This window comes from Equus asinus, chromosome 27, assembly GCF_041296235.1.
Source record: "Equus asinus isolate D_3611 breed Donkey chromosome 27, EquAss-T2T_v2, whole genome shotgun sequence".
Lineage (NCBI taxonomy): Eukaryota > Metazoa > Chordata > Mammalia > Perissodactyla > Equidae > Equus > Equus asinus.
Genome location: NC_091816.1, coordinates 36,259,609 through 36,274,336, shown reverse-complemented (window position 1 = coordinate 36,274,336; position 14,728 = coordinate 36,259,609). Strand labels below are relative to the sequence as shown.

Below are 14,728 nucleotides of genomic sequence, written 5' to 3'. Positions count from 1 at the left end.
TGTGTCAGTTGTACATGTCAGAACTCATTAAAGAATTAATATAAATGTTGGCATTTTAAAATGGAGGGAAATCTAACTATAATAGCATGTGTGTGTATAGATCTATTCTATATGTGTACAAATATTCTATTACCTTATATATATTATGTATTACATTATATATACTATGTGTGCATACACTTCATTACATATATATACACATATACGTATATGAAACACATAAATTTGTATTTTAAGATTTTACAGTGTCCCAGAGAGAAACACAGTTAAAGGAAGCATATTAGCAAGGAGGATCTTGCCAATGGATGAGTACTGTAAATACAAGAAAGAGGGAGAAAACTTTACAATTTTGCAAGGTTCTTGCTCCTACGATTCCTTCCTTCACAACACCCTCCCCCTAATAATTAAATCTTCATCATGCTGTATGAAGAATGCTTGGGTCTTTTAAATAGCACAAAAGTGGATCATATGCACATAATTCCTATTTTCTTTCAAGAAATGTTTAGAAAGCATCAACTTTGTGCTGGAAACTAAGAATAAAGGGATGATCAGGTTAGAAACTTCGTTCTAGGGCTATCACAGGCTAAGATGTGCAGTAGCTGTCTCAGCAACTACAGATTCAGAGTGTAGATGTCAGCAAAGGAGAGCAGCATTGAACTTGGGGAGACGGTCACGGAGCCTCCTTGACCAGCTGCTAAGGCGGAGTTCTGACCTATGACCGACTCTCAACCCAAATGCACACACACGCAGACGTCTGCCAGGAGCAATAGGCTGGTCAGTGATGTCTGTGTTGCGGCTGGAAGTGACAAGGATGAGACAAAGAGTGGATGTAGGGCCTAGGAGCGATTGCTTCCAACTGTAGAAAAGTTTATGCTTCATGGGGGGAAAGAGCATTTAGCTGGTCCATAAAGAATGAGATTTTAAACCCTTTTTTTGTGTAAGAATGGAATGCAACGAATTTATTTCTACAAGTGGAACACAGAGAACAAAACTTTGGCAGTGACAAATGTGGCTTATGGTCTGGTTTGGCTAACACTCAGTGGATAACGGGAAGGGAATTAGGGTGCGAAGACCATGGCAGCCTGAGATTTAGGGTCTCAGAGGCCAGATTGAAACATGTGGAGCTTGCACTGCAGGCAGAGGAGTGAGTGAAAGACGTTTACCAAGTGTTTCCATGATCAGATTCTTGTTTTAGAAAGCATACTTTGGTGATGCTGTTGATGAAAATAGGGAGATGATTAGGGTATCTGAAGAGCTGTCCCACATGTCACTTCCCATTTGGAGCCTGTGTTCACCACAGTTACAGCCCCTTCTTACCTAGCAACAGTCACCCCATCCCATAGTATTTGGTGGGCATCCCAGGGGCACGGGCTATATTTTATTTATCTTGGCACTTATCACAATTGTAGAATTAATTGTTTCGCAGGAAAGAGTAAACAAGAAGTGAAAAAAAACAAAGATAAGACAGTATAGATTTCATTAAATACTCCATCTAACTATTTTATTCCAAAGCAAAGTTTTCTGCCCAGATGGAATATAATAAATTTATGTCATTAAACCTTTCAGATTGGGAAATTTGGTTCAATATTTAAGATGGGGGGTATAATGTTTTTTCTGCTGAAAAATCATAATTGTGTTGTGACAACTCAACAAAATTTTGCAATAAACTAAAACCATAGGAATGGCTGTTCCATTCCATTGTGATAAATATATTTTGTCAGGTATCCATGAATAAAAACACGAGGAATATTCATGGGAAAGTAGTAATCGGAACAATGTTATTGAGTACTTACGTGAAAAATTATGTTTTACTCAAATACAGAATTAACTGAAGCTAAATGAGGGTCTTTGGTTTGGAGGAATTGGTCCAGCATAAACAGTCTAAATCTTGGAACTGTTCTAAGTTTTAGTATCCGTTTATTATAACAAAGGAAACATTTTGAAGCCCAGTCTCTCCATTGTTAAATGGGAGTAACACCTGCCATTGATTCACAGAATATGTGGACCTACTCTTTGACTTTGGGAAGCTTGTCCCTCTGCCCTGGTCCGTGGACATATCAATCCATTCTTTCCTCAAGTGGCACATGACACACTCTCTCCCTAACACAGCCAGATGATACGAGGAAAGCCCTGCCTGAGAACTCAACTATTCTTGAGAACTGATGGAAGTAGAAGCTAAACGATTTGGCTTAAGATACTAATCAATTTGCATCACCCAGTTCATGAAGAGCTCATGTTCTAAAATACCTAAGGCTGAAGTAAGTGCCCGTGGAGGTTTTCATTAGATTTTAAGGAGCCCGTAAATAATAAATAGCAGAAACTCATGGAAATCATTTGTCTCCCATATGCAAGCTTCTTACTCCACAATGCACTTTCTTGTCATACAAGTGTATTTTTAAAAATGTTTTGCCTCAAACAAATTCTAACATTAGAATTTTTATCTGCTTTATTTCTGTGAGTGGGTGGCTGCTATTCTGAATGTAAAGAAAAGACCTTGATGATGTAGGGTTTTAATTTTACTATTGGAAAAAAGAAACTATTCTATAAAATTAAAAAGTTACTCTCTGGTTTACTCCAGAAAAGGACCCAACACAAAAGACACTGTCCTGGTCAGGAGTGAGAGTGGAGACGCAGGAACCCAGAGTTGAGCACGTCACAGCAGAGCCCCCAGGGAAGGCCCTGTAGAAATGAAGCCATTCTGGAAAACTGGCTCAGTTGGAAGCAAAGTTTAGGAGGAAAGCTCAGGAAATTAGGCTTCCAGGAGTCAGATAGGGCTCTGCCTGCTTTTACACCTCTAATCATTCAAGGGTGTGTTCAATCATCAGTGATTTCCATCATCATCTGATCACTCAATGTATGTGCCAAGAACACACAACTTGGGAGGCAGTGACCCCCTGACCACGCGTACACCGCAACCCGCCCTCAGACATGAAAACAACCAGGTGAAGCATGCTCTCTAACAAGAATCAGAACAAAGGCTGACCTATCTCTCTGATTATTCTGGGTGAGGATCCTGGGAGGGAATTTAAGCATCTTATATCACATTGATAAAAGAACTGTAGTGGCTATTACGTAAGATACGTTTGGAAAACCTGCAACTTTTAATACGACTCGTCTTCTTTTATATTATTTTATGACATCGAGAGCTGGAATATTTGTTTATAAAACAACAAAAAAATGAACACTGAGAGAAATACGACAATGAATTAAAAATACCAAGAAATGCTTACCAAATTCCTTTGGCACCGTTATTGAATAGAGGCATATTTGACCAGCTGTGTAATTATGGGGGTAGTTTGGTGACAAAACCACCCCTTCTGATCCAGAGTACTGGCCTCCGCAGGGAGCTGAAAGTAAAATCAACCGAAAATCATATGCTGAGCAGTAACAACACCGCCCGCGACGGGCGGACTGAGGATCAAAGCATGGAGTAAACGAGCAGTGTGCCAGGTTCACTTAAAACCTAAAAGGTTAAAGCGAAAACTGCTATCAGAGGAAAAGAAAAAGACAAACAAAGATTTACCAGTTTAGAATAAAAGTAATTCAACTTAGGAGGAAGACCTAATGTTATTTTTAAGACCTCTCTCAGACATGCTAAAATAATAATGCAAACAATAATAACAGGTTTGATAAAGACAAACTATAAAGTGACTTTAAAATTCTCACCAGAATTTTATGGTCGATAGCAATCACCATGTCAACTTAGGAGACAGAGATTATTTCAGTTTACTCTTGTTTTTATATTACTATGGGACTAAAAGAAAAAACGATTACTTTTTAGTTTTTTGCAATTGTTGTTTTAACTTTTCATCTCATGGATTAAGTTCAACGGTAACAGGTATAATTACTAATGCTTCTGGGGTCTCCTCCTACAAGTTGCATTTAAAGCTGAGTGAATTCGTAACTAGAGAGTCAGGGCAGAGACAAAGATGAGGTGTCCCCCCCCGCTTTGTGTGTGTGTGTGTGCACGCGTGCGTCTTTATTTCCCTCTGATTATCTTATTTACTTTGGCATTGCTCTCGCTGAGAAAATAGGAAAACAGTGTAGCACAGATGTTCAAAATATTCTTTCTAAGCATCTGAAAACAGAAATTCGATTAAATCCCAGCCTTATGATATGCAGTTTTTGAATTAAATTGCCAGTACTTGAATTCCCCATATTTTTACTGAAGAAGGGTCCAAGTTGGCTCACCTAGTTAGTGGCAGAGCTGTGACTACCACAGAAGCTCTGAGCTGCTAGCCTAGTGCACCTGTGCCACGTCCCATGTGGCCCAGCCACACTTGTCCTTGTCTTGGATACAGCTTCACAGATTGGAATTCAGAATTATTTTCAGCGTTTGAGAAAGTCTGTATTTCTATAGCTTATTTCTTCCTGATATGACAGTTTACAAGCACTAAAATAATTGGAAACCAGAGAAAAAATGTTTAACCTTTGAATGTTAATTAGCACACTGTTAAGTCCTAATTGTTGGACAGAACATTCTCCACGATTAATAAAGCTCCTTAGAATATGTTGATAGTAATGTCAAAGCACCTCATTAATGATCTGTCAGATTTCCCAAGCCATGCCCTACGATGGCTTGGAAAACTTAAGACATATTCTAAAAGGCAAAGGAAAATAGCTTATACATCTGACAGCTTTGATCTATTTGTGATCAACTGATAGAGAATTAATTAAACTAAGCATTATCTTCATGCTGATGTCTTAATTCAGAATAACTTTATCATTCTAAAACACTCATATTGATTTTTTACAGTTTTAAATGGAAAAATTATTTTTCACTTTTTTGTGTGAGTGTGAGGAAGATTGGCCCTGAGCTAACATCTATTGTCAATCTTCCTCTTTTTTGTTATGTGGGATGCCACCCAAAGCATGGCTTGATGAATGGTGTGTAGGTCTGTGCCCAGGATCCGAACTTGCAAACCCCAGGCTGCCAAAGTGGAGTGCACGAACTTAACCACTACACCACCGGGCCAGTTCCTACTTTTGACTTTTTCTGGAGGAAAATTCTATAAGTTACACTCCGAAGCTGAAGGTTTTCAGTAAAACGCTAGGAGACCCATTCTGCCCATTTAGATATATCACTTAATTTTTTTCCAAACTCAACCATGCAAATTCAACCAGGTTATTTCAGATTTATCTTTTTTTCTTAAAAGCTTAAAGTTCAAATTTTAAAAAATAAGTACCATCAGCCCTCCGTGTCTGCAGCTTCTGCATCCTCAGATTTAACCAACTCTGGATCGAAAGGCTTATGACGGTTGCATCTGTACTGAACATGTACAGACATTTTTTCTAGTCATTATTCCCTAAACAATACAGTATCACAGCTATTCACAGAGAATTTACGTTGTATTAGGTATCATAAGTAATCTAGAGATGATTTGAAGTATACAGGAGGATCCACCAGGTTATATGCAAATACCACACTGTTTTACATAAGGAACTTGAGCATCCTCAGATTTTGGTATTTCTGGGGGGCCTGGAACCAATTCCCTGTGGATACTGAGGGAACTCTGTATAAATAAACAATGGAATTTATTTTTTTAGCCACATAAAATGTACTTTCTTTTAGGCATATAAAATTCAGCAGATCCTTGCACAATATCTCTTTCCATCAAAAAAATGCATCTATTTGAAATTTTAAACAACGAGTATAAATGAGAAGTGAAAATAAATCATCCCTGGGCTAACAATGATGCCCAAATTAGCAGGCAGAAATGTTATCCAGGACACCATCTGACACGTTTGTTGAAGTTAACTACAAAGATTTATTTCGTCCAAGGATAGGATAAAAGAGCATTACTTTATGATAATAGAAAACACTAAAAAACGACTAATAAAGGTGAAATGAAAGAAACCTGAGCTGGCAAAGTCCTCTACTATCTTGATAAATGGTGCTTATGCCTACAGGTTCTTCTTGAGACGCTAAAGATAAGCACCAGAGCTACATACTTAGAACACGACGAAACATTTATGAAATTGAGAAAATATGTAGAGAATTTTCATTACATTCTTAATCATTATTCCGTCCAGGTTACCGTGTTAATCTAAGAAATAGGCATGGTCTCTCTGGTGTTAGAAATTCTTTTATATTAATGAGATAACAGAAGAAAAATCAATATGTGCTTACCATTCCGTAATTAACATATTGAAAAGATCATTTCCTAAAGGAGTAAAGATTTGCAACAGCACTCGTTGCAGATGGTAACAAGAAACTTCCTCATCCATTTGGTTAATTGGAATATATGTATCACACATAAAGCAAATTGAATGTAAACCAAAGACAACACAGGCAAACACAAGCCATTCGGACCCCTGGAAGGGCCCCCAGGCTGTTTTAGCTTCAGTCCTAATTCTGTAGCAAACGTCAAAGCACAAAAACTGTGGGCAACAGATGAATCACCAAGAAAAAGTTATTTCATGCATTTAAAACAAACTTGTGGAAAACGCACCGACTGCACCCCATCCGAGATGAACTGCTAAACTGGTTAAAATACAGCAGAAGCCCCCGAGTTTAACTGATCATCTGAACGAGCCACAGACCCTGCTTCGTGCACACGATGTGCTGTTCTCCACGAGAGACCCAAAACAGACTGCGGGAAGTCATGTCTGGTTCAAGGATTTGGAATTTTGAGTTTTATTTAAATGTAAATAAACAGCATAAGGAAAAATTTACGTTTTGTGCACTTTGCTTGTGGAAAACAGAAATTCTGCTTGACTTCACAGGCTTTCAGATATGGGAAAATAAACAATCTCTGGGCTGTCAGGGTGGCATAGTGGTTAAGTTCATGTGCTCCACTTCAGCAGCCTGGGATTCGCTGGTTCGGATCCCAGGTGAGGACCCAGTACTGCTTATCAAGCCATGCTGTGGCAGGTGTCCCACATATAAAATAGAGGATGATGAGCACCGATGTCAGCTCAAGGCCAATCTTCCTCAGCAAAAAGAGGAGAATCGGTGGCAGATGTTAGCTCAGGGCTAATCTTCCTTGGGAAAAAAAAAAGGAAAAATAGAAAAAAGAAGAAATAATCTCTAATCGAAAACTTGATTATGTATCTACTGCCCAAAATGACTTCATTTTTATATGTTTATTCTGTGGCCAAAGTATTTATTCCCATTCCAACATACATTCAAATTGTTTTTGAATTTATCACAAGTTTAATTCCCACAGTAGTATTACTTAAAGTCCAAAATGATCTTTCCTCAGTTTAGCTTCTTATTTTTACACTGGTCCCCTTATATACTGTCTACAGAGATGTAGGAAGTAGGATATGGACACACCAGGGAGTGCACAGATCACTTCATGGGAAACAAAACAAGTAGTAGAACTTTTATCCAAAATTGTCTAAGTGCCTGCACCCATGCATTATTCCTACAGCGCATCTGCTAAGATTTTCAGTACCTGTAAATGCGCGGCAGATACTGTGACTGCACACTCGACAGTGATAGGCTGATTCAACGGCAGATTAGGAGTCTGGGGTCACTGTCCTTTGCTATGTGAAAGTGACTGTGTGTGCCATTTACACACAGACTTATGATTTTCTATTTATTGAGCATCTACTTTGTCGGAGACCCTCATGCAATTCCCATTTCATCCTCCCAACACTCATGAGGGATGTGTTCTTCTCCCTTGAGCCCCGGGCGGTGAAGCCAGGATTCAGCTGACTCGAGAAGACAGACACCCCTTAGTCCTGCTCTAGACTGAGAACCCTGGGCCCCTGCCCCAGCCCCACTGTGAGGTCCTCTCTCCCCAGAGGTTGGGGGTCCAAAGATCTAGGCGGGTGGCTCAGGCCTTTCAGGAGCTGGCGGGTGGGGGCGATGGCTGATGGCGAGAGAGCAGGAAATGGGGAGGAGGTGAGATTCCTTGCTTATGTCCACAAGGACCCTCCTGCAGGTCAGGGAGGGGGCACAGTGGGCACAGGGCCTCCCACTGGACCCGCTTCCCAACTTGTGAGGGCTCAGCGCCCATCTCCCCCAACCTCAGTGTCCCGTGCTGTCCTGTGTGGGAGCCCGTGCTGCCCTGGGTGCCCCAGGTCCTGACCCGCATGGTCGAGATCAGGCTCTGTCCTCCTGCAGGCCGTGCAGTCCACCGCCGCCTCCTGTGAGCTCCCCGAAGTGGATTTCCACTCGGCGAAGCTCCCACATGCCTCTCCTTTTAGTTTTTAATCAACTTAGGAAAGAAGGACTCTGTAGCCCACATGTTTTATAAATCTCCCAAAGCAACTAACGTAACTGAAATAATGTACTTGTTGAGTATTTTTCATTAAATAGATCAACAGGAGACATTGATTCACAAACCAGCCTTCATAATCATCTAAAATTCAAAATCAACACATTATCTGGAGTAAGAATTTCACATAATTCCTTTATAAATTTGCTTTTCATATATATTACTCTTTACATATGTAAATATATGTATTTATACGATATACATACATTTTAATGCATACATACATTTCTGTTTACATATATATGTGTATATACATATATAAAGAGCAATTTACATACATAAAAAGTGATTTTCAAAATTTCAAATATGAAAAATAACAGTAATAAACAGTGAAACAGGAGTTTAGATTACTGTTTTTAGAATTGGAGATGAATGTTCCTTAGGCCTTTCCAATTCTATGAGGTTATTGGGATATTAATAAAAGACATTTGCATTTTAAATATAATTAATATAAGATGCAATTTATATTAACTTTCTATAAAATTTCATATCTCTGTGGATTTTTCAGGTGTATCTTTTTTAGCTAAATTTTCATGTGACCATTTCAACAACACCCGTGGAGGGTCTTGGATAGATATTTCCAGTCTTCTTGTGCAGAGGACGTGGGGTCCGCAGGCACTGGGCCGCTTTCCCACTTTTGCACATCTGGTTTGCAGTTGATCTGGAACAGGACTGTACCTCTGTGGTCTTTCCTCTTGACTGGATCAGAGCAGCAGGCACACCCCACCCCATCCTGTGCGAGACACCATGAGAGGAACGCGGCTTTGCAACAAGGAAAATCCACAGGATTGCACACATACTTTGAATGGTGTGATGCTGAAATTAATATAATGAGTAAATGACGATGGTCTTCAGATCCTCTGCAGAACATTAGAATGCTACTGATGCAAACCTTATTGCTATGTTTAAAGACATTCATTAAACAGCATCATTTCAACAGTCTGTAACACGCATGTGGGGACCACAAGACATCTGCTTCCTCCTTTCATCATTCTCTGCTCTTTCTTACCTTCTGAAATCTGAGAAGCATCAATAACTATGTTCCTATGTTTGTTACTAGGGGGTAAAGTATGTAGAACTGGGAAGATTTACCAGGTTGTAGATTTTTTCCCCAACTATTATTTGAGCTATTCACTGATTTTTTCATTTCCTCTGGAAACATATATGAAGTTCTAACTCTGTGCCAGCAGCTAGTGCTGGGTCCTGGTGAGATAGGGCTCTTTAAGTCACAGGCTCTTGAGGTTGTAAGACTAATAAATTTGGAGACACAGAAGCAGCAGGACATACAGGGGCGTGGGTGAGTCTTGGTTTTGATTTTTCCTGTACTCATTTTCTAAAGCTCCTGTTTGGCCAGAAGGTACCAGCAGCACCTGAGCTGCCCTGAGGAGGACAGTTCCATTTTGCAAGTTCAGGGTATCTAACCAAACAGGTCCTTGAGTTCATTCTACAGTAATCTTGGAAATCAATTTTTCCGTCACAAACTATGGTGTTTTACCAACTTTTTCATCCGTAGCACAGGCAGAGGGAAGAGCACAAGCCATATGTCCCCTGCTGGAGGAGCTTTGTCCGTGGAGATGCCCATGAAACCACTGAGTCGATCAAGATACGGAGCATGGTCAACGACCTGGAAATCCTTCTTCCGCCCCTCCTGCCAGCACACCACCCACAAGGACAACTGGGACATGACTTCTATCACTACAGGCTAGTTTTGTCTGTTCTTGAAGGTTGATCTTACCTTTTAATAGACGGTTTTATCAATTTAATGTCTATAAGAGGAATTGCAAACTATTGATAGTTTGGGGGGAAGTGACATATACACTTTAAGAGAGAGAGAGAAAGGGAGAGAAAGAAAGAGAGAGAGAGAGGCAGAGAGATAAGGAGAGAGAAACAGAGAGACAGAGGCAGAGAGATACAGAGACAGAGAGACAGAGAAAAAGTCAGATAGAGAGAGAAACAGAAGTAGAGAGAGGCAGAGAAAGACACAGAGACAGAAGCAGAGACAGAGAAAGAGAGAGAGAGAGAGAGAGAAGGGACACCTAGAGATTGTTAACTAGTACCTCTTACGTGGATCAGGCCAAGAATACGCAAAAAGTAGAAATTAAAAATGCCAAACTATCTAAGTGAGAGAAAAATATTACCTCTTTCAGAAGCCTATAAGAATGGCTAATACAGAAGCTAAATCAAATGATCAAGGAATATCAGATACTTATTCCACGTTAGCTCCGTGAGAGATCCTAACCACTGATCAGAGGAATACTGCACTCAAGTGTGAAATTTTTAAAATGACAGTCTGCCTTCCAAAGGAATAAAACTGGTTCCAACGTACCATTGCAGGAGGGCAGGACACGGTTCCAGGCGGGCTTTCCATCCGCTCCGATCACACATGTGATGGATGAGGGGTCAACTATCTTGTAGCCGGAGTCACACTGGTAAGTCACCGTCGAGCCAAGCTTGAAGTCTGTCCCAATTCTTGTCCCATTCATTATATTCCCAGGGTCAAAACAGGCTTCCCGTGGCTTCTCTGGAGAAGAAAAGATTGTAAACTCCAGGAGGGCAGGAATTTGAATTTTTTTGTTTGTTTGGTTGGTTGCTTATTTTTTTAACACCTGGAACGGTGCCCAGCGTATGAGAAATGCTAACAAAAAGTATTGATTGACTAATGACTGAGTTATCAATTAAGTATCAAGTAATAACTACATGTAATAGACATTATTAATTATCAAGGTAATAACTATCAAGTCAAATATGATAAAAAAAGGAAAAAACTAATAAAATTATTTCTTTTTTCAAACCACATTTTACTACAAAATTGCTATTGAATTACTTTAATCTAGATTAAAAAATTGCAGCATTATATTTTTTATACATCTATCCTATTTTTTGGCTATGAATTTTAGTACTGAAACAAAGAAGTTGATTCTGGAAAAACTGAGGTTCATTTTCTGACTTTGGGAGTTAAATCACAGCCACATGAAATCACAGCGTGCCTTCGGAAGAGATGGGAGAACGTGGCTTCTCAAAAGGAGTTTGGTTTAATTCATGTAGTTAAGAGTCCTTTCTTATGCTGATAATGCTAGACAGATGGGGAAGAGAGACATGAAAATCTGACTCTTTTACCACCCTCACTGAGTGGAGTGGATGCCAAACGTCCACTTTACTGATGGAAAAGTCCATTTACTGATGGATAAGGGTCCAGCACTGGGTCTGGATTGTAAGACAATTGTCTTCATTGCACCAGCAGCTCACTGCATTGAGCGCCTGTTACGTTCCAGGCAGCGAGCTGGGTGCGCTGTACGTTTAATTCTCATCTTCAGTACACCTCTAAGGGAAGGGTTAGAACGGACCACTTTTAAGTTTTGAAAATCTGAAGCTCAAAAAAGTTAAATAACTTTCCCTAAAAACCTTTCTTTTCCCAAACACAAATACAAAATTGTCTTTTCTTTGTTCTCTCAGTCTCATTGCTATGTGGTTAATTTCAGTTATCTTTGAATACCTTAGTATTTTAAATGTCTTTATTTCAACAGACTTTCTGAAATATCTCTAAATGAAAATATGCATATATTTATATATCAGTATGTTGTATGTCATTGCATCATTTGAATTGCTTTTTCTTATGCATGTCCACATCCTACACCCCACCATCCACGTTCCTGGTAATGTCAGAAGGCTCTGGGACCGAATATTGTAGCTCTTCTAGTTATCAATACAGAAGTTATCTGAAATGTGCATCTACATTGTTTTGGCTGAAAGTTATGAAAATACAATTTGACTTTGTGTGTGTGTGAGTGTGTGTAAATGAGTTTATAATATCATATGGGCTCAAGGACAATTTGAGTGGATAAAATAAATAAGTTTGAGCTCCTTTTCCTTTGCCCCGACAATCTTTTCCCTGTAGAAGGCTCATGCACGTCAATTCCTTTATTGATAGCAGAAAATCCAGCATTTGTCATACATATAAAAGATCTCTGGACAGCATAAGTGGAAGATGGATTTTTTTTTTTTGGCTGGGATTAATGTTGATTGTGCTCCCTCTTTAAATTTTTCCTTACTGATTATCTACTTCTTGCTTATTAGTAAATCCACGTGGTAATGCGAGGAAGAAGACAATTGTAGCAGGTGTGCCATGAGAGACTAATGATGAAATTGTCTTTGAAAACTTGCACCACACCATCCTCCCACAAGGGGATAAGACACAGAAGAGGAAAGAAGCACAAACTTTGGGAAGTTGTACAGGAAGAAAAAGTGGCCTGTTTAATGGCATTTACTCAATATTTTCCATGATTTTTTTTGTTTGTTTTTTGAGGAAGATTAGCCCTGAGCTAACATCTGTGCCCATCTTCCTCCACTTTATATGTGGGATGCCACCACAGCATGGCTTGCCAAGCAGTATGTAGGTCTGCGCTCCGGATCCAAAACAGTGAACCCCAGGCCACGGAAGTGGAATGTGCAAACCTAACCACTGCAACACTGGGCCAGCCCCTTCCATGATATTTTTAATGATTTATATATCAATATCAGCCAAACAGGAATTTCTTTGGCAATTGTTGACAATCTATTATAAGAATCGATTATACTATTTTATCTACATGCTTTGGTTGAAATGCAACATATATATAAATATATATATATATAATTATATATATTATAAATAAATCAAATAAATAAATGAATATATTATACATAAATATGTGCATATAGAGATATAATTATATTTTTATACATAAAATAATACAAAACCTTTGGCAGCTGTCTATTTTTGCTGTTTTAGAGTCTCTCAGCAAGAATTGTGTATTGTGTTGGGACCAGAACTCTCTAATCGCTTTACTGAAAATATATTTGGATATTTCAAAGGGTAGGTGAGACTCTGGCAATTCTTTGCTTTGCCTTAAATCCCACAGAACCCAGAACGTTTATTTTAAGCAAATAAGGAACAAGTAAATCCCACTGTCGGCACACTAGCAGACTTGTTGCATTTGGTGTTTGCTCAGTCATCCAGCATAATGCACTGCACATCCAGGAAACACAAGCACTTGTCTAAGGCACTTTTTTCTCCTATAAAATGGTAAAAAAAAACTTCCCAGTGTGTGTCTACGATGCACTCCTGTTGTGCTGTCAGCCTGTCTGATCATTTCTTGTTATAAATCTCTTTCAGTTTCGTTTTCTGTGGTTAAACACCACTTACACAATTTTCTGCTCAGTGCCACTAATTTAGATTTCTGATGGTAAGTTTGTCTCCATTTCTCCAAATGAACTGCATCTAATCTTTTGGTTCCATTTACCCAGTTGTCAGTTCAGGATGTTTGGTGATAAATCACAGGTTCTTTTTGCTTAGCTTCTCCTGTTCTCCAATTAGATGACTACATAACAGGGTGTGTTTTGCTGTTGTTCACGTCCGTTCCACTTAAGGACACCTCTGAGCAAAGATGTCTCTGTCGGAGCCTCTGGAACCGACTGGTGGGTCCCTGAGACTGTTGCTCAGCCAGACTACCCGATACTCCTACTTCTCGTCGTGCAGAAGAGTTGCTTCTGTTGCTGCTCTGCTGACCAGACAGGAGCTTGCACTTGCTGGACGCAAAGCATCATCACTATTGCCTTCCCTTGGCTTCTGCTGATTTTAGCTTTTCACAGATTCCACTGGAGAACGTTGGAAATGTTAAGAGCTTAGCCCCCATTTCGATTGCTATCCTGGTCACCAAAGAACCCATACAAAAGAGGCAGCTTTCTTCCCATCACTAGGAAGGCACATTGTACTTGGTTTATTCACGCCTCCATTGATTCTCTTACCCTACAATGCCCTGGAGAAGGCGAGCTGTCCAAGTCAGTAATGATCAAGGGGCATTCTCATATTTAGATGAAGGGTGTTGTTTCTATTCACTCCTTATACAACGGGCATCGTCCTGGTGCCGTGCTCTTCAGTGAGCTCTCGTTATTACAGAAACTGTCTAACGGTATGGCAAATGCTTAAAAGTAATGTTTTCAATTATTTATGAACATTAAGAGATCCCATCCAAAATGCACAGGAACGCCTGTGATTGCTGAGCTGTTTAAATTCTTTCATTGCATATTTTAGTAAAGATCAGTAAGTTTGTAGATTTTGGTGTTTAGGGAGAAATAGATTAATTTTCTTCTTAAAACCATACGAAGAAATACAAGTTCATTGAAGAGTTAACAGAGATGAAAGACACTCTATATTTTATTTTACAGTTCTATTAATGAACAAATACCTAACTCAAAAGTTTAAATAAACATACATATTTTCATTTATGTTTATAAAGCACTCCCTAAGTGAACTGATATTTTAAGTCCTTTTCTCTGATTCCTTGTAAAATATCTTGCATTTTCTTCGTTCACATAAGAAATGGATTTGAAAAAAATGTAATTATTTTCATGGACTCAATAGCAAAATGCCTAGTTTAGGGCGGTTTTTGTATGTGAGTTTGATGGTTTATTTTCTCTGGATGTTGGTGATGGAGGACGGTGGACCACAGAGGAAGTGAGAG

The 14,728-nt window shown here is 39.3% G+C and overlaps 1 protein-coding gene across 2 annotated transcripts in view; it reads right to left on the bottom strand.

Annotated features, from left to right (window-relative positions):
- CSMD1 (CUB and Sushi multiple domains 1) overlaps positions 1-14,728 on the bottom strand; it is a 1,835,848-nt gene that overhangs the window by 241,741 nt on the left and 1,579,379 nt on the right. For both annotated transcript variants that reach the window (XM_044760557.2, XM_070499942.1), the window contains 2 exons: positions 10,555-10,749; positions 3,231-3,347 (listed from right to left, as the gene is read on the bottom strand). In XM_044760557.2, the coding sequence (XP_044616492.1) occupies positions 3,231-3,347; positions 10,555-10,749 (312 nt within the window). The remainder of the gene's footprint in view (positions 1-3,230; positions 3,348-10,554; positions 10,750-14,728) is intronic.